General features: G+C 43.8%; 1 protein-coding gene across 1 annotated transcript in view; it reads left to right on the top strand.

Moving 5' to 3' along the window:
- The first annotated feature begins 1859 nt into the window (after positions 1–1859).
- SSH2 (slingshot protein phosphatase 2) overlaps positions 1860–20789 on the top strand; it is a 97496-nt gene continuing 78566 nt past the window's right edge. The window contains exon 1 of the mRNA XM_054394493.1: positions 1860–1937. Within this exon, the coding sequence (XP_054250468.1) occupies positions 1875–1937 (63 nt within the window). The 5' untranslated portion in view covers positions 1860–1874. The remainder of the gene's footprint in view (positions 1938–20789) is intronic.

The following is a 20789-nucleotide window of genomic DNA, read 5'->3' as shown; positions in this document are numbered from 1 at the left end:
CAGGCTTCCAGGCTCTTTTTTGTAGCTGCCATGATGCTGTGACCACAGGCTGCCCTCTAATTGCTCTTTTCAATCAGAATACGTCTGCCTTAGAGCTTTCTCCTCCACGCTAAAATTCTGCTGCTAAAAAAGACATTGCATGTCCAAATTCTACCCTTCTACTGGCTCAGAGAACCATCACAATCTGTGACTCTTGTAGTTTATAACTGACACATTGGACCTTTAGCTACCTATGAAGGGCAACTCCACAGTTTACTTGAGGCAAATTTTTTTTCAAGTGTGCTGCTAGCACATTTTATATAAACACTATGTTTCGAAATAAAATTATGGTTGTAAAAGTCTGGACAATGACTCTTTGTTTACCTATGGGTCTTGCTCATTTCCCCCGTGTGCCCTGATCCCACTGAGATCCTCTTTTGGAATATTTCATGGTCATGATCCTGGCTTCCTGTGCAGTGTGCTAGGTAAACTCGACTTAAATCCAGTTTACAGAACCTGTTCTTCAGCTTCTCCTGTCCACCAGGAGGCAAAATGCCTCATTAGCCAGGCTAACTTCTTCAATACAGTGAAGCCCAGCTACCTGGGCAGTTCTAATTATTTTGCCTACAGGACACCAAGGAATAGCCTGAAGAGCTCCCCCGTGGGTTTTCTGGTGCTTAGATTTACAAGAGCAAGAGTTCAGGTACAGTCCTGTCAGTGTGAGGATGAAAGCAGTATATGCCTAAAAGAAATCTATGGGTTAATACATCCTCTTGACAAAGAAGAGTTCGCTCTGTTTATCACTTAGACTGCCTTCTGTCTATCACATGCAGTGTTGTCATTAGATGTCCAAGACATTTCTCAATCCCAATTACCTCCTTGCAAACATTCCCATGAATTTGGTAGCTCCAGGCTGAAACTGCAAAACAAATGAAGCTTAATAGCTTTTGGCTTTGTCTCAGAACCCAAATTGTCAGGCAGAATGGCATTCTGGGGATGTCTGAATGCTTCAGATGCCATGTATACTTAGTAGACTATTTTTCTGGTCTTTGGGCTTGTGCACTGATGTATAAATAGAGTAACAGAACTACAGAATGGTTAGGATTGGATTGAACCTTTATTGGTCATCTAGTCCAACCCCCTATATAGGTGCTACATGTTTTTTTTTTACAGAATCATAGAATTGTTTAGAATGATATAATCATTTGAGTTGGAAAAGAACTTTAAGACCATCAACCACTATCTAACTCTGTCAAGTCTGGTGCTAAACCATGTCCCTCATCACCACACCTCTGTACCTTTTAAACACCTCCAGGGTGTTTAAGTTGGGAAAGACCCTTAACGACCATGGACTATTGCTCCCTAATGCAAGGAAAGGCTACACTATGTGAGCTTAGTTAAGGCCAGCTTTCACCCAGTATGGTGCCACACACAGCTACAGCCCCAAGCAGGGCAGGATGCCGAAAACCCATCACATTTTACATATCGAAGAGCCCTGCCTGATAATGACCACAGCCAAGCTGGCACTCACCACCAGTACCCACTTACAGACTGAGGCCGCTGAGGGAAGACCGAAGCCCCCCCCAGGCGCCGGAGCTGTCAGGCGCCGGGCCGCAGCGCGGGAGTCGCCGGCTCCACAGGGGTTAAGGCTCCGTCGCGGCCCGGGGGCGGAGCTGTGCTGACAGGTGGCGCATGCGCGCTGCCCCCGTATTGTGCCCGGCCGGCCCAGCCCCAGCGCGCCTCAGTCGGCGAGAGGCCGTTGGCGCGCGTGGAGCTGCTGCCCCCTGCGGCCGGCGCCGTGCCACCTCCTCTCCCCTACCCGCCCTCCCGCCGCCGGCACTCGCCATGGAGTAAGGCCCCCGCCGGCCGGACGGGGGGCCCCGTCGCGCCTCTCGATGGCTCTGGTGACGGTGCAGCGTTCGCCTACCCCCAGCGCCACCTCCAGCCCCTGCGCCTCGGTGAGTCCGCCCGCCCGGCCGGCGCTGAGGGGAGCGCGGCGGTTGGTGGCCGTTAGGGTCCGGCGCGCGGCCGTGCGCATGCGTGCGCCAGACCGCTCGCGCTTCCCCCCCCTCCGCCTCCCGGCTCCCCGCCGCCTCCTTCCCGCCGGGCTCCGCCGGGCCCTGACAGCTCCGTGTGGGCAGCGCCGGGCGTTCCCCTCAGCGACCCCGGCCTGGTCCCTGCGAGCGGGGTCACACATCCCTGCGGGGCCCTCGTGTCACTGTGGCCTGGTGACAAGCGAGGGGACAGGCGGGGGTCCCGGTTGTCCCTCAGCAGGCCTGGGGTGGGGTAGTTGAGGGGAGCTGGTGGGGCTCAGCGCTCCTGGCCCTCAGGCTGCGGAAGGGCTCTCGCACACTGCAGCCCGGGTGTTTCCCGCAGGGTCCCGGTCACACCTCGCCCCGAGTCTCACCCACTGTGTAAAGGTGCTGCAGCCCCATCCGCAGCCTCAATAAAACAGCCTGGGTTGGTCTTCTTGTCATTGTATGTGCAGGGAGAGAGGCGGGAAGAGTGTGGAAGCAAAATGACATTGTTCTGGCTACGGCTGTTCTAAAATGATTTAGTCTGACAGTACCCTCTGGGTATCTCCAGTACATGGCCCTTCCTTTGCTAAGAGCTAAGATATTTATTTTTTAAAATAATTCTTCCATTTATTTAGAATGTTGCATAGAATCTCCTAGAGGCTGTGTCAAGCCCAAGCCAGATACAGAAAGGCCAGATTTCAGATCTCTGGGTGAGATGTGCAGAATGAGCAGATGTTCTCATCACTGCCCTCCATCAGGAAGTGAGGCACGCAGCTGTGAAGGCTTCTTGCTTTCCATGCTCTTTAAACTTGGGACAGGCTGTTGTTTTCCTACTTCTGTCTTGTAAAATCCTGTGTCTTTACCCCTTAAACTGCTGCCTACCCATTGTGTGACTTCTAATACAACTGAAGATGAGAATGAAAACTGAGCTTCATTTAACTTTCTGCTTAGTTCTCAGCTTTTTTCCTTAAAACCCCTGATGTATTATCACACTGGTGTTATGTCTGGTTTGCAAATGTTTGGGAGGGGGAGAAGAGTTGAAATCCTAGTTGCTTCCCTCATGGGAGCTGTGTGAAAAAGCCAACTATTCTGAAAATATTTCTTGTTGTGTTAGGTAACCTCTTCTGAAACTAGATCAGCTGCTTGACAGGTCCTGCCTGCCCCAACAGCATTTTAGCTGTCAGAACACTTCTTCCCCCCCCTCCCCCTCACCCCTTTCATCCCCATATCTCTCCTAAGTTCTGTGTATTTAGCAACACAGATTAATTTCACTTCTATTTCTCTGCTGTAAATGTGCCACATTACTTCAGAGGTTGCTTTCCCCTTTGGACTTCTTTACCCTTTTCATTATTCCTCTTCCATACATTGCTTGCTTTTAAGATGTTTTGTGAGAGTAGGTGGGTCTCTCTTGGCATTTTCCTTCTTTCTCCCACTTGGATGCATAACTCTTTCCTTTGGGAAACATTTGATATATGTGAACAATTAGTTGCATTCTGTAAGGCTTTCCCATCTGGAACAGCCAGGCTGTTTCCCAACCAATTAAACGAAATTGAAACTGTACTGATTTTTGGACACTACCTAGTTTCAATGTATATAAACAACTCCCTCCAGAGCCTGAAAAACCCATAGAATGCAGCTTTGGTGTTTTTATCTATATTCTCTTTCTTCAGCCTCATAGTACAGAGGTGAATGCTGTATCAGTGGTCTTTGTAAATCCTTGCTGCCCTATGCCAAAATAAGTGTTGGGTCTGGTTTTGGTTCTCATAAGTACTTCTACTTTCTCAGACTTTTCTTGCAGTCTAAAGTGGAAATTATATTTTTCTCTGAACTGCCATTGTTTGAGTGCTTCTGCATTTCCTGTTATCACTTCCTAACCACACTTTGAGGTTTTGACTGCCCTTTTAGCCTCTTGTTAGATAGCTGGTGTTGCTTCTTTCTCCAGCCTTCAGTTAGAATTTTTTTGAGCTTGTGTGTGGTCCTCCTGTTTTACAAAATTGTTTCTTAAGCAGAACTTTGGTATCAGTTCAGATGAGTATCCTTCCTAGGCTGCTAAGGGCTTGTGAACAGGGCAGTCACCTTCTGAGCAATGCTTTGGTCCTGCGAGCCTGCCATGCATGTCTTTTTTTTTTTGTGGATCCTTGTTGACTTCAGCAGGAAGACTTGGTTCTTTCATTTTAAAGTGAAATTGTTTCAACCAGTCTATTGTAAACTGATGGTAGCTTCCTTCTATATACAATGAGAACTATCTCCAAGTTACCTCTTTAAAGGAAAGCTCACCTTGCTAAATAATTCTGAGTAGTCTGACTTGCAGCATGAAACCGTGCTGATTCTGACCAAAGATTATCTGGTAACTGCTGGAACTTCACTGTTCCAGCTTGTGGGCAAGGAAGAAGTGTGTTGGTGTGCAAGCATATGGCTATGTCTAATTCTGTTTCCAGGTTACTAAGAGTTTTGAGGACAGAAATGGATTCGCTTAAATTCCTTGATATCTCTTTACTTCAGAGATAAACTTCTCAGACAAGGAGAAAGGGTGAGATTGATGTCCTCAAACTGATTTTTTGCATTTAATATGCCCTATAAACAGTTATAATTGGCTCTTAGGGATTCAGGGGAATAGCTAATCTGAATTACTCTGAAATTGGATGGCTTTTATTTATAGGTTTTGCTCTTATTGCTATAGAGCATCTTGTGAGCATTCATTTCAGGGTCGTTCATGCAAAGTGTTGATTATACATTTACAGTTCTCTGTAAATGACTTGACGACTTGTGAAATTCCCCTAATTGTCTGTCCAGACTTCTCCAGTCTGTTTGTTCTTGCCTTTGCTTGTACAGCCACTTTGAGAAATAAGACTGCAGTCTTCCAATCTTCACTTCTCTGCACCAGAGAGGCCTGCTCAATGCTGATCAATGCCTTTGTTTATTTTTCTTTTCCCTCCTGTGTGTCCCCCTCAGAGAAGGTTGTTTTGGGAGGATGAGGAGGACTTAAATCAGGAAAGGGCCCTGGAAGTACCACTGGAATTATAGCAGGTGGACACAGCAGTCCCATTCTGAACAAAAGCAGAAAAACAGAAGCACCATGTTCAGACATTGCTGCTCAGCCATGCAATCGAAGCTCTGCCTGGGCCACTTGAAAGATCTGAAGATGTAGCCTGTTGCTTTCTCTCCCCATACCCCAAATTCTTTGACTGTACTCAGCAGTATCTCTGCCATATTTCCTGCTGGCAGGACAGTATCTTGTCAAGTGCTATGGCTTTCCCACCCTTCCCCTCTAGCATTTTCATTTCAGTGGAAAAGTAAGAAAACATGTTTTCTTTGAGTTCTTTTTTGACAACTGTGAGATAATGAACAGAAAGTAATCTGAATTAATTTAACTTGCTCCATCCTTTGCTTTTGGGAATTAAAAAAAAAAAAGCTGCTCACTGACATTAACCAAAATACAACATTTTAAATGGGAGTCAGTTTATGTATCAGGTTTTTTTATGCATCAGTTTTGAGTGCCTTTTGCTGCTTGCATCCCTAAGCAGTGGACCATCTCTCAGTCTCCTTTTGGTGTTAAGGTGCAGATGCTGTATGCTGTTGACACACATGGATTATCTCTGCTGCTCTCTCCATAGCAAAGTGGACTCAGCAGCCACGTTGTCAGGTCTGGGAAGAAGCTGCAAGGAACAATTCTAGCTAAAGCAGGGAAGTTACTGAAAGGTACCTGCCTCAGAATCTTTTGTGAGCCTTATCTGTGGCTCTGGAACATGTTGGATAACTTCAGTCACCAGGCTAGCATTGAATCTGTGTTGTCGTTATGATGGGAATAGTAGAAAACTGCTCTAACACTCTGTAGCTTTCCAAAAGACTTCTGATAATTTTCTATGTTGGGAAATAATCTATTGAAACTTGCTCTTTTAAATTCTTTTAATGCATAGTTCTAACAAAAAATAAATCTGTAAGTTAAGTGCTTTTTTTCCTTTGGCTATTACATTGCTTTCCTGTGAGGTGAAGAATCTGGGCAGGCAATCTGGCCCTGACTGCTCTCACAGTTCACTCCTCTTCCTACCCTCAGGGAGACAATATGCTTTTATTGGAAGGCTGCGACTGACCCAGAAAGAGAAGATACGCTGCATATATTGTTCTAAAACACACAGTTTAAAAACAAACCTCAACCCCCCAACAACTTTAAAGCAAATTAAAACCTAAGCCTTTTGACTTCCCCTCCTTAATCCTGCAAGAACAGCTTGAGCAGGAAGCAGAGTCCTGCAAATGTGTTTGGGAGTCTGTCATGTTTTGCTTGAGAGCTTCTTGCTGGTGGAACTTACAGGAAATATTTTCCCACTTATTTGTGGGGGAGCTAAACATAACATTTCTCTACCTCTGGTCCTGCAATTGCTATTAAACAATGTGGTAATTGAGTTTACTTAATCACTGATATGTCCTGTCTATCTCATTTAGAACTTTTTTTTCCTTTTTTAATTAGTTAAAGTCTTGGTAGCAGCTGCTGTTGCTGCTTGTGTAGGGTTATGGAGAGTTGATTGTTGGAGAGGACTGCAACATAGCTAGAACAGAAGCTTCCTATGAAATGCTCAGTAGACTTAGAAATACCTAATATTTAAAGATATTATCGTCTGTTACTTGTTGCTTTTCCTCAAGTGATGTTTTTCAGGTATCTGAAATTTTTAGAGGCAGTGGACCAGAGGAATGTGCTGGTTCCTGCTTTAGGCAAAGTTCTTAGTGCTGCACAGATACCTCAATTTCCTGTATTGCCAGCTGTCACCAGTTGGGAGATAGGACAAAATTGTTTTAGTGAGGTGATTTGTAACTTCCTCTGTCTTTCAAATGTCTACTTCTGTTGAAAGCTCTGCAAGGAAGACAGGAGGCCTCTATCTCCTTGTTGGGTGTGGCGCTGTAGTGTCAGAAGAGGAAGGTTTCTGTCCAGCTGTATGAGACCAGGCTCTTGCAATGCAGAGAATTTTGGTATGTGTAAATGTACTTGCATGTGGTGAGACTCCTCTTCCTAAAGCAGCTTGATGGCTAAGCTGAAGCTGCTCGGTGACAAAAGACCAATCCTTCTCTTGAAGACTTGTCTGTTGTACATACACAGCAGGCTCCTTCAGAGCATGAAGTGCAAGGGCTGGTTTTAGGTTGAGAACAGTATTTGGAGCTGAGGAGGAGAATGACAGCTGAATTGCAACTTCACTGAGGATCATCTAGAAACATTCTTAAAACTTGCAGAGTGCAAGAAAGAGTCTTTGTCTTTTTTTGTCTCTCTCTTTTTCTTTTTTTTTTTTTTTACATCTCAACTGCATCTTTCAAAATATGAAGTTGTCACCACATAAATGATGGTACATAAATTGTTGTATTTTGAAAAGGAGCTTGTAATTTGAAAATGTAAATAGCCTGTGCTGTTATAATTAGTCATTATCTGACCAATATTGATTCTTGCTGCTTAAGCAATGAAAGAAGATTGAAAAGGGCAGGGTACTGTAATATCTACAGTTACTCTGAGAGTCAATGGCACATTTACTTAAGTGAAGAATACTATTTTCAGTGGAGACTGCCAGTCAAAGAGCTCTCTGCTGGAAGTATTTCAGTGTATGATGCAGAGGTAATGCCTGAGGATTTCCAGTTACTGGAAGCAAAGCTTGAAGGATCTATAGCTGCAACTATTCTGTCTTGGGAAATTAAAAAAAAAAAATAGCCTTTGGGCAGCTTGGCTCAGTGTAGCTGCTCCCTGGTCACAGCCTGCAGCTCAAGGTTTCATTCTTCAGTCACAGCAAACCACATCCTCCCAGTACCCCAGTGCAGCTTCACTCTGCTGAGGCGAGAAGGTTGTTTTGCAGGCTGGCTCTCAGGAACATCTGTATGCTGGAAGCTCTTGCTGTCCTTGCACAACTTCAAAAATGCTCTGGTGCTTTTAAAGTTCAGCTGACATAAAGTTTGTTCTATCTTCATATCTGACTCTTGCTGATGCCATTAGCAAGCAGTGTGCACTAAGCTGCTGGTCTTCTGCGACTGATACTTCCTTTATATCAACTGGCCTTGCAACATGAGAGCACCAGGCTTGTCAGCTGCCTGCTCCAAGCCTCCAAGTTGTTCATTTCAGCCTGTGAATTTGAGAAGAGTCTCCTCTCTGTTCTGTTGATTTGCCTGAGCATCCTTTTAATTTGTTTATCAGGTAGTGTGTAAAGGTTGGGGCAGAACTTGGGAGCAAGAAAAAGAAGCAGGTGCTCTCTGTTGGAAGCAGTCAGTGATTGAAACAAGGCTGACAGGGTTTCTAACCTTTTGGCTGAGAGCTGTTCCTCCAGAGCTCTCTGTTTAAAGGGATAAAAAAATTATGAAGGCTCAAATCAACTTTTGCATTTCTGAGTTGGGCTGTATGAATTGATTGGATCACTGTCAACCATCTCCACAATGTTCTATTTGCAATAGTATAATATTGCAGCATGTGTGTGTGTTAGTTAGCATTTGTGCAGGCTTCTGTATCTGCAGTTTTGGATGTGTCAGTAGCTTTTTGCCCAGATAGAATTCCTCTGAATATACATCTTATCAGTGCTGCTCGTTGCAGGCTGATCTCCGCTCATGAAACGTTGCTGGAAGATGAGTCACACAGTTAAGCAGCTTGTTGCTTCCATGGTGAGACGCAGCCTTGCTGTGTGTGCCAGCAATCATGAAACTCCTGTCACATACCCTCTGACGTGAACTTCTTATGGTCTTGGCAAAGGAAAGGCCTGTGGCACTCACTGAAACATGTTGTGCTTGTGGCTGCTCCCTGCTTTTGGATATGCCAGTTCTTTTCTTCCTGAGGAACTCCTCAACTTCATGGAAATAATAAAGTTACTGCATTAGCATGGGCTATTTCAAAGTGAAGTTAGTGGGGACCTTAAGACCACAGTGTAAACTTCTTGGATTGAAATAATTGAAGATACTTGAATATTTATTCTGACCTGTTCAATTTAAACATGAGAAGGAACTTCTCTTCTTTGAGGGTGGCAGAGCACTGGCTGAAGCTGCCCAGAGAGGTGGTGGAGTCTCCATCTCTGGAGACTTTCAAGGCCTGCCTGGACCTCTTCTTACGTGATCTGCTTTAGGTGATCCTGCTCTGGTGGGGAGTTCGACTCAATGATCTTCAGATGTCCCTTCAACCCCTACCATTCCATGCTTCTGTGTTTTAAAGGACCTGTTCTATCACAGATCATACTGTCCCTGTCTACTTCTCAGGTATTTCATCCAGTTAAAAGCTGAAGACAAATGTGCTCATACCAGAGCTCAGGAGGTGCCTTGGATGCTTGAGCTTTCCACTTACCTGCAAGCCAAGCAGTGCAGGGGATCTCCAGGAAGCAAATTCCACAGATGTCATCTCAGGGGTTGTGTGGGTCTGTGAGTTGTGATGTCAGTCTCCTTGTGAGATGAGCTACAAACAAGTCTGAGGTGAGATCAAGGTAGAAGGCCAGAACCTGACTCCTGTGTACTGTGAGTCCTGTATTTTCTCTCTTAAGGAGGCTTCAACACACGTGCTGTAGCAGCTGGTGTATGATACTCTTTCCTTGGGAGACAACCTGCAGGCTGCTTCTGTTAGCTTGCCTGTAACTGGCTTTGCTGTTCTGTGAGTGGGGGTGCCCCAGAGGAAATTTAGGGCAGGTTTCAAATCCAGGAGTTTATTCTTCCTCTTAGATGAGAAGTGATAGAACATAGCTGGGGAAGAATGGCACTACCAGGATTCTTTTGAAGGATACTGCATTCATTTTTTCAGTTCTTGAGGTGTCCTTAGCAAAAGGGCAAATGCTGCAGAGCTAGACACATTTGTCTTCCACTTTTAACTGGATGAAATAGCTGAGAAGTGGATTTTCATGTGCAAAACTGGTCCTGTCAAATGGGGCTGTGGCTGTCCTATCACTGTCACTGGCTGCTACCATGTCCCTTCTGTTTTGATGTACAGAATTATCACATTTAAAATTGCAGCAAGAACTCTTAAGACTTGCTGAACTGGCTTGGTTCAGCTTCAGTGGCTAATATCTGAGAAATGTGTGTATTAGGAGTCTTAAGGAAAAAACCCAACCAAAACATTTTGGCTTTTCATCTCTCTACCTTTTGGTGTGATGATGAAAGGGAGGGATAGGACATGTCTTGCATGTGTAAAATACTTTGCTTTCCAAAGGAGAGCTTTGTTGGTTGGTAGAGGTAGTCTGGATCTCCTGTGTGATGCAGGGCCAACCCCTTAGCTTAATCCATCTGAAGCTGGACTTTCCCATGAATCTCTGAAGCTACTGAGTGCTGAAGAGTCCCAAGTGCCATGTTCCAGGCATGTAAAAACAAAAGCTCCTAACCTTCACTTGCGTGTAGAAAACCTGTGGGCTGCTATCCCTCCCAAAAAAAAAAGTTTGCAAGGTGTTGCTCAGCCAGGAAAGGGCCAATCCTCAGCAAACTGTAATTTGAAGAACTTGTGTGTGAACCTTGATGCTTAGGAGCAGAGAGGCAGCAGCTCTGTGTGAGATGTCTTGCTGCTTGTGCAGTACTGTGGGGCCAGCAGGAAAGTGACTAAGCTGTCTGACCTACAGACAGGAGCTAAAGCTAGTTGCAAGAGGAAATGCTAGGTGACAACAGTGCTTATTGAATAAAGGGACTGATTTTGTTTGTTTTCTTTTGTTATTTTTCTTTTGTTGTCCTGTTGTTTTCCTTTCCACAGCCCTCCTCAATAGTTTAAAACAAACGGTTTTGGGCATGTTCTTCAGATGATGCTGTAACCACTGTGTTTAAATACAGTGCTTCAAAATGTGTCATGAAAGAGTTAACTGGGTGCCATATTGCATTGTCTTCCTGGGTGAGGTGTAAACCTTGAAAAGACAGCTTTCTCCCTCGCCTTTAGAGTTGCAGAACCTTTGACAAAGACTTAATTCACTTTTCTGAACAAGTGTTTTTCTTATGTAACATCCAGTGAGTTTCTTTGATGGGAGGTTCCTCTGTTTTGTTTTCAGATGAGTTGTTCTTGTGTAGTGTAGCAAGCTTGTGACTCCAAAAAGTGAAGTGAAACAGGACAACATAGGAGCTTTTGTTGTTGTTCTTTTTGGTGTTTCTTGCTTCTTGGTGGTATTTTGGTTGCACAGCAGTTAATAGAATGTGCAAGCTTGCATTTCAACACTGAAGTGAATCTGCAGGCAGCAGCTACCCCTCTCATGTGGGTCAGGTCTAATATTGCCTAAACCTTTCAGCACAATTGCAGGTGGAGATCAGGTATTAATGTGTCACCTCTTGCTTTTTGTGTCAGCCTGCCACTGTGTCCCTCAGCTCTTTGCTGTGTGCTAGCTGGGACTGAATTGTCCTTCTGTGCAGCTTCTGCTCTGCCTCTGAATCTTAAAATAAAATAAAGAGATTTGCAGGGAAAGCCAGTATGAAGTAGCCCATTTTCAGATGCCTTCCCAAAAGTTAGGCATAATTATATACAGCTGAAGGCAAGGGAGGCTTTATCAGCTAAGGTTTATATTGTGACTGGAGGAGTTTGCATAGCCGCAGTGGGTGAAATGAGTATTTTTCACATATACTTTGCAGATCCCTGATTTCAACATGTGCTTCATGCTGCAAAGATAACAACTGTGCCACAGGCTTCTGCAACTCACACTTCTGGTTTTGAAGTGGATTTTTTCTCTTTTACACATACTAGAAACTGCTCTTGTCTGGAGGAAGCTCTGTTTAAGTTAAATCTGTTCATGTTGACTGCTGATGGCTGAGACGGTTGTTTCAGGACACTTTCTGCATGGTTTCCTGTGAGTGAGGAAGTTCAAACTTGACTTTCTCTTGAGAAGGCAAATTTTACAGATTTTGAGTATTTGGAGAGAAGACATGAGCCAAAATAAATTTTTAAGCTTGAGTAATCACTCACATTTTGATGCTAAACTTGAGATATGCCTCGCTATAAATAAATAAATAAACCCAAACAAACAAAACCCCCGGCAAGACAAAACCACCAAACCCCAAACCAAACACACAACCCCTCCTACAAACACTTCCCCTCCAAAAACCCCAAAACAAACTCCAAACCAAACTACTTAGCTTGTTTAAACTTTAAACTTGAAAGTTTGGTTTTAGGACAGAGGAGCACAGAATGCCTTGATCTAGCAGCGGGTAGGTGCAAAGATAGCTTGAGGTGAGAAGCATCTGCATTTGTCACAATTGCAGTGCTTGCTCTGCAATAAGACATCTTGGCCAGACTTCTCACTTTTTAAACTTCTCTTTGGTGGTGAATATTTCTTTAGTATGTGCTGTGGGAAATGCTGAAGAACCCTGAAGTGGCTGAGAGAGACCAGCAGGGTATTTGTGAAGAATTTTTTTGGGGGGGAGGCAGAAGATGAGAAGTGATTTGCCAGCTGACTCCTGAGCACAGTCAGCTTTGCTAATGCTCAGTGTCCCTGCTCTTGGCTTGGTTTCCGTGCCTGGTGTGCTGTGGAAGCACGCTGTGTAAAATGTGAGAACTTCCTGCTGTGATAAGGAACCAGCAGCTCTTCCAACAGGTGCAGCCTTTAGCTGCAGCCATGAAGATGTAACAGAAATGTTTGCTGTCATGGGCCTTCAATATATATTGTCAGTCTCAAATGGAGCAGCTTCCCCCTGAAGGAGCAATGCAACAGGCCTGAGCCTGGCCTGAACCAGTTCAGAAGGCAGAGATTTCTTTTCTGCATTGCTCTGCTATGATAAGAGAATTAAGAGGAGAAACTGTGTTCAAGAATCTCTAATCCATGATGGTGACTCTGACTGAAATGGAATAATCTTATTTTAAAGGGTGTTCTAAACCACTAAAGCTTTATAAATATTAATTTTGTTCTTTTGTTTCCTAATAAAAGGCTTTTATTCATTAAATCACTATTTTATTTATTAACCTGACAAACTAATAGCAAGCTCTCTTCTTTCAGTGTCTGCATGTGCCATATCACAATTCTGCTTGTCACCGTAATAAGAACTTCATTCATCTGCTTTAAAATGTCATTGATAACAACCTGGCAGTGGCCCAGCTTGGAGCAAGTTAACTACAAAAGGCTGCATTGTAAACCTTTGGGAGAGTACATGCTACATTAAGTCTAAAATTAAAAAAAAAAAAAAAAAGAGGGAGAGAGAGAGAAAAATGTGCAGGCTGGTCCAGGCTGCATACAACTGCCAAATGGCTTCAAATCTCTGAAAAAATGGAGCTCTGAATAGAGGAGTTTTGGCTGCAAATGGCATAGTTTGGAATTAAGGATGCATTCTGCTCACTTTAAAACCCTTGAGGTGCTCACTAAATGTATAAGCCTTATCTTAAATTGAGGGGGAACGTCTTAGTTAGCCACAAGCAGCTAAATAAGAACTTGTACATGTTAGGACCTTGTTGTTTCCTTTAGTCTCTTCTTTCTTCAGCTACCCAGGATAAAAACAACAGCCTGAAAATAAGTCATAAGCCTCTGGGAGTTAAATACTAGTAATAGTGGGAGGTAGTTTGTCACTGTTATAATAACCTTCCCTGACCCTTGCTGCAGCCTGTACAGCAAATGTGTTTATCCACCTGTAGATTCACAGAGTGTGGGTCTCACATGCTTCAGTTCAAGTACCTGGTCTTTCTGTCAGCTCTTCTGAAGGTTCTGGTAGTCCTGTGGCAGAGGCTTAATGTTCATGGCAGTTTAGGGCTTCTTGCCTTTGTCTCTCTTGTTTGTAAAAGTTGCAAACGAAACTCAGAGCCTGGATGAGGATGAATGGATGAGGATGAATGGAATTGCTCTTGAAACAGATGCAGAGCTTGTGAATGTCTCTGAGAGAAGGGATCTCTGAAATGAGCCCTGCCCTGTGCTACGTGAGGGTTGTGTGTTTTCTTACAGTCCCTGACTCAAGTAGATACTCTCACAAGACAATTTAACAGTCAAACACAACATGAAGCTTTAAGGCATCTTCATCCAAGGTCTTCTGGGAGCAATACAAGCCTGCAGTGAATTACTGTTGTTCTTATCCTACACTCTAGAGAATGTAGAAGGCTTGGACAGTGTGGTGAAGGGCTTGCTCAGAACTGATGTGTGCATAGTCTGACCTCTGAACTGGAACAGGGACTGCAAAAGTCTTGAAAAGCTACAATTTCATACTGCTTCACTTCTGTGGTTTTTTTGTTTTGTCTCTTTCTTAAGTATAGTGTATGGACAGCGCCATGGGTTAGGGAGCACTTCAACCTCCTCTTCAGAGACTTTTCCTATGTAGCCTTCCACTGAAGTCAATGGGTGTGGAGGTAAGCAGTGCTGAGAGCTTGCTGACAAGGTCACCACCACCTGCTCTGTAGCCTGATGCACACAACACTCCCAGCTGAGCGTTGGGTTTCTTCCCCAGTCACATGCAGTTGGGCACTGAAGACACTGCTGTGCTGTAATGCATTGTTCCTGCTTGGTACCAGGGGCAAGCAGCACGTGGGAGACTTCACAGAAACTGCATGAGCACTTGCCACTGAACTTTAGTGACATCCCTGTGTTATAAAAATAAAAGAGGGCTTCACAGTGGGTCTGTTGGTGGATGGGATTTGAACATAGGGTTGAACGTCTCTGCTGAAGTGTTTGTGCTGCTGACACTCAGCACCTTTTACCCAGCTACTGTTTGTTTTTTTGTTTTCTGATGTGTTTTTACATCTGCTGAGTTTAGGCTCTCATGGGTTAATTATTTTATCACAAGCCAGTCAGAATCAGTGACAGTTTCCTGTTTCTTTGTCTTTCTGTTGATTTCCTTTTCTGTGGAAACACTTTCTCTGTTGAAACAACTTAGTTGTTGCACTCTTCAATCTAGTGGTTTATATTGGAGGGAGGGGGAATTGCCTGAAATGGCTTGATATTCTCACAGAGATATTGACAGCTGGGTTTGGTGACTAAACTGTTACAAGAAAACACAAATTCATTAGCTGATGCTGTTGAAATCCACTGACTTTACTCCTAATAGAAGGCTTTAAAATATCCAGCTGCAGACTGATCCTCTCCAAGCATGTGACAGTGACATCAGTCCTCGAAGTGAGGCATTGAACTGCCTCCAAAAATGAGCTCACTGAGTCATATTCAATGCAGTGATTTAGCAAAATATTAGCTAATTTGATTGCATGGTCATCTGTACCTACTGTTTGAAATTGGGAATTCACACCGTTTTTAGCTGCTGTCATTCCAAGTATCAATGTTAGCATCTTAAGATCCTTCCAATAGGATGCTGTGCTCCTGTGCTATGTTGGGAGCTGGGCCTGGCAGTGCCCATCTCTAATTACCATTAATTTACTTCAAGACTTGCCAGTTTCTTTTCCTTTCTTCTCCCTGCACCCCTCCCATTAGGTTATTGGCAGTCAGAATTTAGGACTCAATAAGCAGAGCCTCTAATAAAAGTAGCTTGATTTTCTTATGGCTCTCTTGACTTGTTTAAATGGCTGCATAAAACCACAGCTGCATCCTTCCCTAAGAGTCTGGGTAGCTGTTTATCTTCAACCTGACCTGCCATCTAAAGCAGAGTGACTAGTCATGGCCCAAATGAAATTAAACCCTGGCAGAACTGTTCTGGATGCAGGCTGCTGCGTGCCTCTGCCATCCTCCCTTCCTGTAGTTCAAGGTTAGCAGTAACTGTATAGTTCCTCTTGTGACCTGACCAAAGAACCTCTGTTCAGGCAGCACATCACAGTGATGATGACCCCAGATAAACAAATTTGCCCATCATTTTGTAGTCCTGAACAAATTCTGTATTTACCTGTAATTACAGTAGGAATAGGTACTAGATGTAGTAGATTTTGGACTAGATCTCCAGAGGTCCCTTCCAACCCCTACCATTCTGTACTTCTCTGATTCTTTATTCAGTGAGTGACCAAACTGCAGAAATCCAAGTGAGACACACTGGTCCTAGTCCCCCAGTCTTGTCTGGGACCAAGTCTTTAGCAGGACACTATTTGAAAGAACTCTGTCATCGTGAGATACAAACTGACTTAGTACTGGGAAGGCAGTTAGAGGTGACAGCCCTTTGGGGCATTTCTGGATGTGGACTAACAGTTGTGTGCAGGGAGATGTTAGGTTATGGTTGGACTCGATGATCTTAAGGTCTTTCCAACCAGATGATTCTGTGTGGACATCCAAGCATCTCAGCACAGACCTGGTAATGTACTTATTTGAAATATGGGCATATCAGAATGGTGTGTTAGGAGAAAGGTTAATGTGAATTTGTGCAGAAATACTGTTGTCTCCCTCCTCCACCCAGTATTTTCAGCCTGTTATTGCATACTGCAGGATTGTTTTGGGTGCTGTTCCCTGCTGAATAGAAGTCTTTATTGAGCTGCCCATAATGTTTCTTTTTTCTTTCAAGAAGTACTGCTGATTTAAGACAGAGGAAGATGCTGTATCTTCCAGGGCTGTAACAATGTTGTCTGGGTAGTGATCTGTTGTGCAACCAAAGAATTGCACTGTGAAAACCAAAATGGAAAAACTGCTGCTGATGTATACAGAAAGTTGAGGTGATGATGAAAGCCCTGTGCATAGAGCAAGAAAAGCAGCTGGGTTTGGAGAGCAAGCAGTAGAAAATGAGATAGGAGGAAATGATCCCTTAGAGTAGCCAAGGAGGCTGGTTGATGTGAATTCTGTGCAAAGTTCAGTGGAGAGTGTGCTCTAATGTCCTGGGTGATACTGCTTCTTCCTACTTCTTGTTTACAAGAAGCTGGCATGTTTTCAGAATAAGCCACTGAAACATCCTTGGTGGGGAGGAGGATGGGGATGACAAAACGCAATGGTTACAGCTACAGCAGTAACCATTCCAGTTGGCTTAATGGCTGCTGCCTGGTTTTGGTTAACTTCAGCAGTTGTGCTGGTGAGAAGTGAGGTCTCGGGGCAGCACTGCAGTCCCTGTTGTGCCTCAGCACATGCATTGTGCAGCAGCAGCTCAGCAGCATCATTCATACTTCATACTTCAGATGCTGCCTCTGCAAAAGATGAAATAAACTTCCTGTTTCCCCAGTGAAATGCCTCTGGTACACGTGGCACTTGTTCCAAGTCATCCTCATTTAACATCAGCAAGAGGTGTGCAGAGTACAAGCAGGGTGTGGAAATGGAGGACTGAGCACCATCTCTCTTCTGCTGTTTGAAGGCAGGAGGAGGTGGAGGGAGAGGAAGGACACAGCTTTGCTCGTGCCTGTTTTGCTACTGAAGAGCTCTTTCCAGTGATTTGAGAAAGGGGTGGGGAGAAAACCAGATGCTCTTAGGAAGTTCATACCATTGTTAATAATGTAATTCACAGATGGTGGTGAAGGCCTTGAAGAGGCTTTCATGCACTACTTATGTTCTCTAATAGATCATCACATCAGGGCTCACAAATAGAGATGACTTAATCCCAAAGATGAGTCTACAGTGATCTGTTTGATAGTGGCCCTGCAGATCATTGTTAAGAGCCATCAGGATCCCTGAATGTTGAGCACTACCCTAGGGCTGGACCAATCCTTGATTAAATTGTCAGGATAAAATGTTAGCAGAGCTTTGAGACTTTTCCAATGAAAGTGGCACTTATAAAAAGCAAGTTCCTTTGTCCTCAATACAGCAATCAGTCCAGGTAGTGCAAGTGTGAAAAGCAGTTTATGTAGGGCTCTCTTGTTAAGGTTGTTCTGCTTTTGTTCCCATTTATCTGGCTGGAGCTGGAAGCAGACCTTGGATGTGTGTTCTTCTGAATAGCTGTCAGTGCATCTTGACAGCTACAGAGAAGGGCTGTGGGTTGTGTCTGCTCTTGCTTTTTTGAAAAGAAGTCACTCTTACCTGGAAGCCTTTTAGCAAATGGACAAATGCTGCCTTTCAAATATGCAAAATCAGAAAAGGTTTAGCACAGTCTGTGCAATGAAACTCAAATATTTGTGTGTTTCTGAGAGGCTTATTGATAAAGTCTTCACTGACTGCTGGTTGACTGTTTTATTGGCTGTAAGCTTTGTAAATTAATGTATTAGGGGCTTCAGGCAGTGCTATCTTATGTGGTATGACCAGCAATGAAAAGCTTCAGAGAACATGAGAACTGATCTTGGCTTTATGATTTGCTCTGGTCTTTTCAAGCATAGCTCCTTCTCCCTTCCTAAGAGATGTTTCCATAATGGTTTTTATTATTATTCTTAACTTCTTCAAGTTTAAATTGGATTTACTAAATTGCCTTCTTGTGATGTTTGTCATGTGGTGGTTCATGAGCCCTGAAGAATGTGCTCCTGTGACTTCAACCATGTATTTGCCCCTACCAGTGCAGGCTGTATCATGTGCTCTGGTTGGTCTTGCATTTTGAAGTAAGTAGTGAAAGGATGGGGGGTGGAAAAAAGGGGAACATTTCAGTGCTAAGATACCAGAAATTCTCAGACTACTTAATTTGTGACCTTGTTCACTAGTTAAACACAATCCAGGATTTTCTACTGCTTCCATATTTTCACAGAACTGTTTGCTGCATGAGAAGTTGTGGGTTTGGTGTTGTGGTGTCGTTTGGGGTTTTTTTTCTTACTGTACTCTTTAGAAAACAGGGGAAAAGCAAGCAAACAGCAAAACCCTACACAAACCAAATTATGCTTTGGCGAAAGAAATATCTTGACGTCATGGGGGAAGAGGATTTTTTTAAACCTTGGCAGAAGGTGTGTGCTTTAACAGAGAAAGTCAGAGGTTACCTACTCTGTTTCACATTTTTGCATGTATCAGTTGTGCCATCTGTAAAGCAATATCTTTATTACTGCAGTAAAATGAAAAAAGTTGAAGTGACCATATCTGTGCCAAGAGTTTGCTGTTTCTCCACAATGGCCAAAGGTACTGAGCACAAGAAGTGCCATTAGTGAACTTGTGTACAGCTCCTAGTCCCACTGTGCTAACGTCTGTGCCCATTCGACCTCTGCATGGTGGAAGCTGGACCCTCCCAGAGCTGAAGGCTGAGGAGGTCAGACTTCAAATTATGTTTAAGTCATTCTTTCTGCCATTCGAGTATCCTTCTATTTAATTTCCTTCCTTGCCACCATGTAATAGTGTTTTCCATACAGATATGTACAGATGCTACTGAGTCCTCTGTTTCCTCTGTTGCGTTTGGTACAGCAGCTGCTGTTCACAGCAGTAATGACTGCCAGCTGAAGTTGCTGAGTGCCCCAAAGTGTCTGGATGTGGGTGTCCTGACAGTGAAGCTGTCCCATCTTTAGTAGCTGTCATTCTTCAGCAGATGGGCTGTGCTCTAGAGTTCACGTGCTGCTGGGCTTTGTTGTACTTTTTATGTCTGTGTGGGCTAATGCATTTCTGTAATTTGAATCCAATATCAAAGTAACTTTGGTTTAATACAATGGGGTTGGCATCACCTTTTTTTCCTCTGTTAGATTTTATTTTCAGCTCTGACTCTAATATTTGTTGCTTCATAATTTGGGGATTTTTGCTTGCTCTTCACATTGTTTTTTTTTTTTAAAAAAAGACAGTTGAAAAGCAAAATTCAACCAAAAAAACCCCACCACAGCCCACACACAAAACTCTGTTTTGCTTAGCTCATGCAGTATTTCCACTTGGCTCAGAAGACATGGATTTGTGAGATGAGGGAATCCTCATTTGGCTGGTCACTCCAGCTTTCTTCAAGAGCATTAGAAGGATCTAGAGCTTAACTTCATCAGAGGGCTGACCTGCTCTAGTTTTAATGAGATTTATTATACATGTACCTTTTGGATTCTGTGGCTCTGATATTTAAAACAATCTGTGTAAACCTGTTAGTAAAGACAAAACTGTTGACAGAAAACAGTCTGTGTACTGAATCTGCCCTGTATTAAGATTATTCATTTTTTAAAAATGAAAATAATATTGCTTTGCCATTGGCATGCAGCCTCTCTGTGTTGTTTGGCCAGGTGCTGTATTTGTGCTTCCCTTCTTTGCTCCTCCTGTCCACCTGCTCAGAAAACCACAATGATCAAACTCTGATGTCACAGCTGAGGCTTGGAGAGGGTAGAATAAACTAATCTGGGTGTTACAGTTGATAGGTAACTCTGTGTGAATTTTATGGAGAAAGCTGCAATCCTAAAACATGCAGGAGAGATTGGAGAGGTGGGTCTTGGCTAAATACAAGGGTCTGTTTTCTCTAAAATTGCCTTTGGTTTTCATGAAAGCATGACAGCATTTAGTAAGTGGAGTTTTGTTAGCTTAAAAAACCTGAGAGTTCTTGGCTCACTCTAAAATGAGTTCCTTGCAGCTTGTCAAATAGTTGTCAGACTCCAAGGTCTCAAAGGGGATCAAGAGGCACAAAGATGTGTGCCAGTTACCATTGTGTGAAGGCAGCTCTGGAGAGCATGGACAACAGCAGCATAGAAACTAGGGTCTGGAATGCAAGTATCTGGGTCTGTGTCCTCTGGAGCTGCAGGACACATGGGATGCTGCAGGAGCCTGCCTTCACTTCTTTGGGTTTGGTGAATTCTACAGCTCTGTTAAACCTCCATGGAGGATGCTGACAGGCCTACAGCAGGGGTGGCCAGTGAGCACAGTGGCTTGACTTGTTCCATCAAGATTTAGCAAGCCTAACGAGGAGGTGATCTCTGGAGCCTTGAGGAAGAACGTGGCTTGTCGATAACAGACTTGATTAGCTCTCCTCTGCCTGCCCTGCCTGTTTGTAGCTGCAGCACTGGAGTCTGCTGAGGCTAATGCAGCTCTGGGTGTAACGCTTTGCCTTCTTTTTTTTAATGTAAGTGTACCTATTAATGGAAGCAGGGAGCATAATGCAATCTTAAAATAGCTACTCTGTGAATGCAGAAACATTCCAGTTCTGACTAATCGGCCGTTCAGAACCAGCATTTCAGTGTGCACCAGAGACTGAGCAGCAGCTTTCCATAGC

This window comes from Indicator indicator, chromosome 30, assembly GCF_027791375.1.
Source record: "Indicator indicator isolate 239-I01 chromosome 30, UM_Iind_1.1, whole genome shotgun sequence".
In the NCBI taxonomy this organism is placed as follows: domain Eukaryota; kingdom Metazoa; phylum Chordata; class Aves; order Piciformes; family Indicatoridae; genus Indicator; species Indicator indicator.
This window is presented reverse-complemented; position numbering and strand designations above follow the sequence as displayed.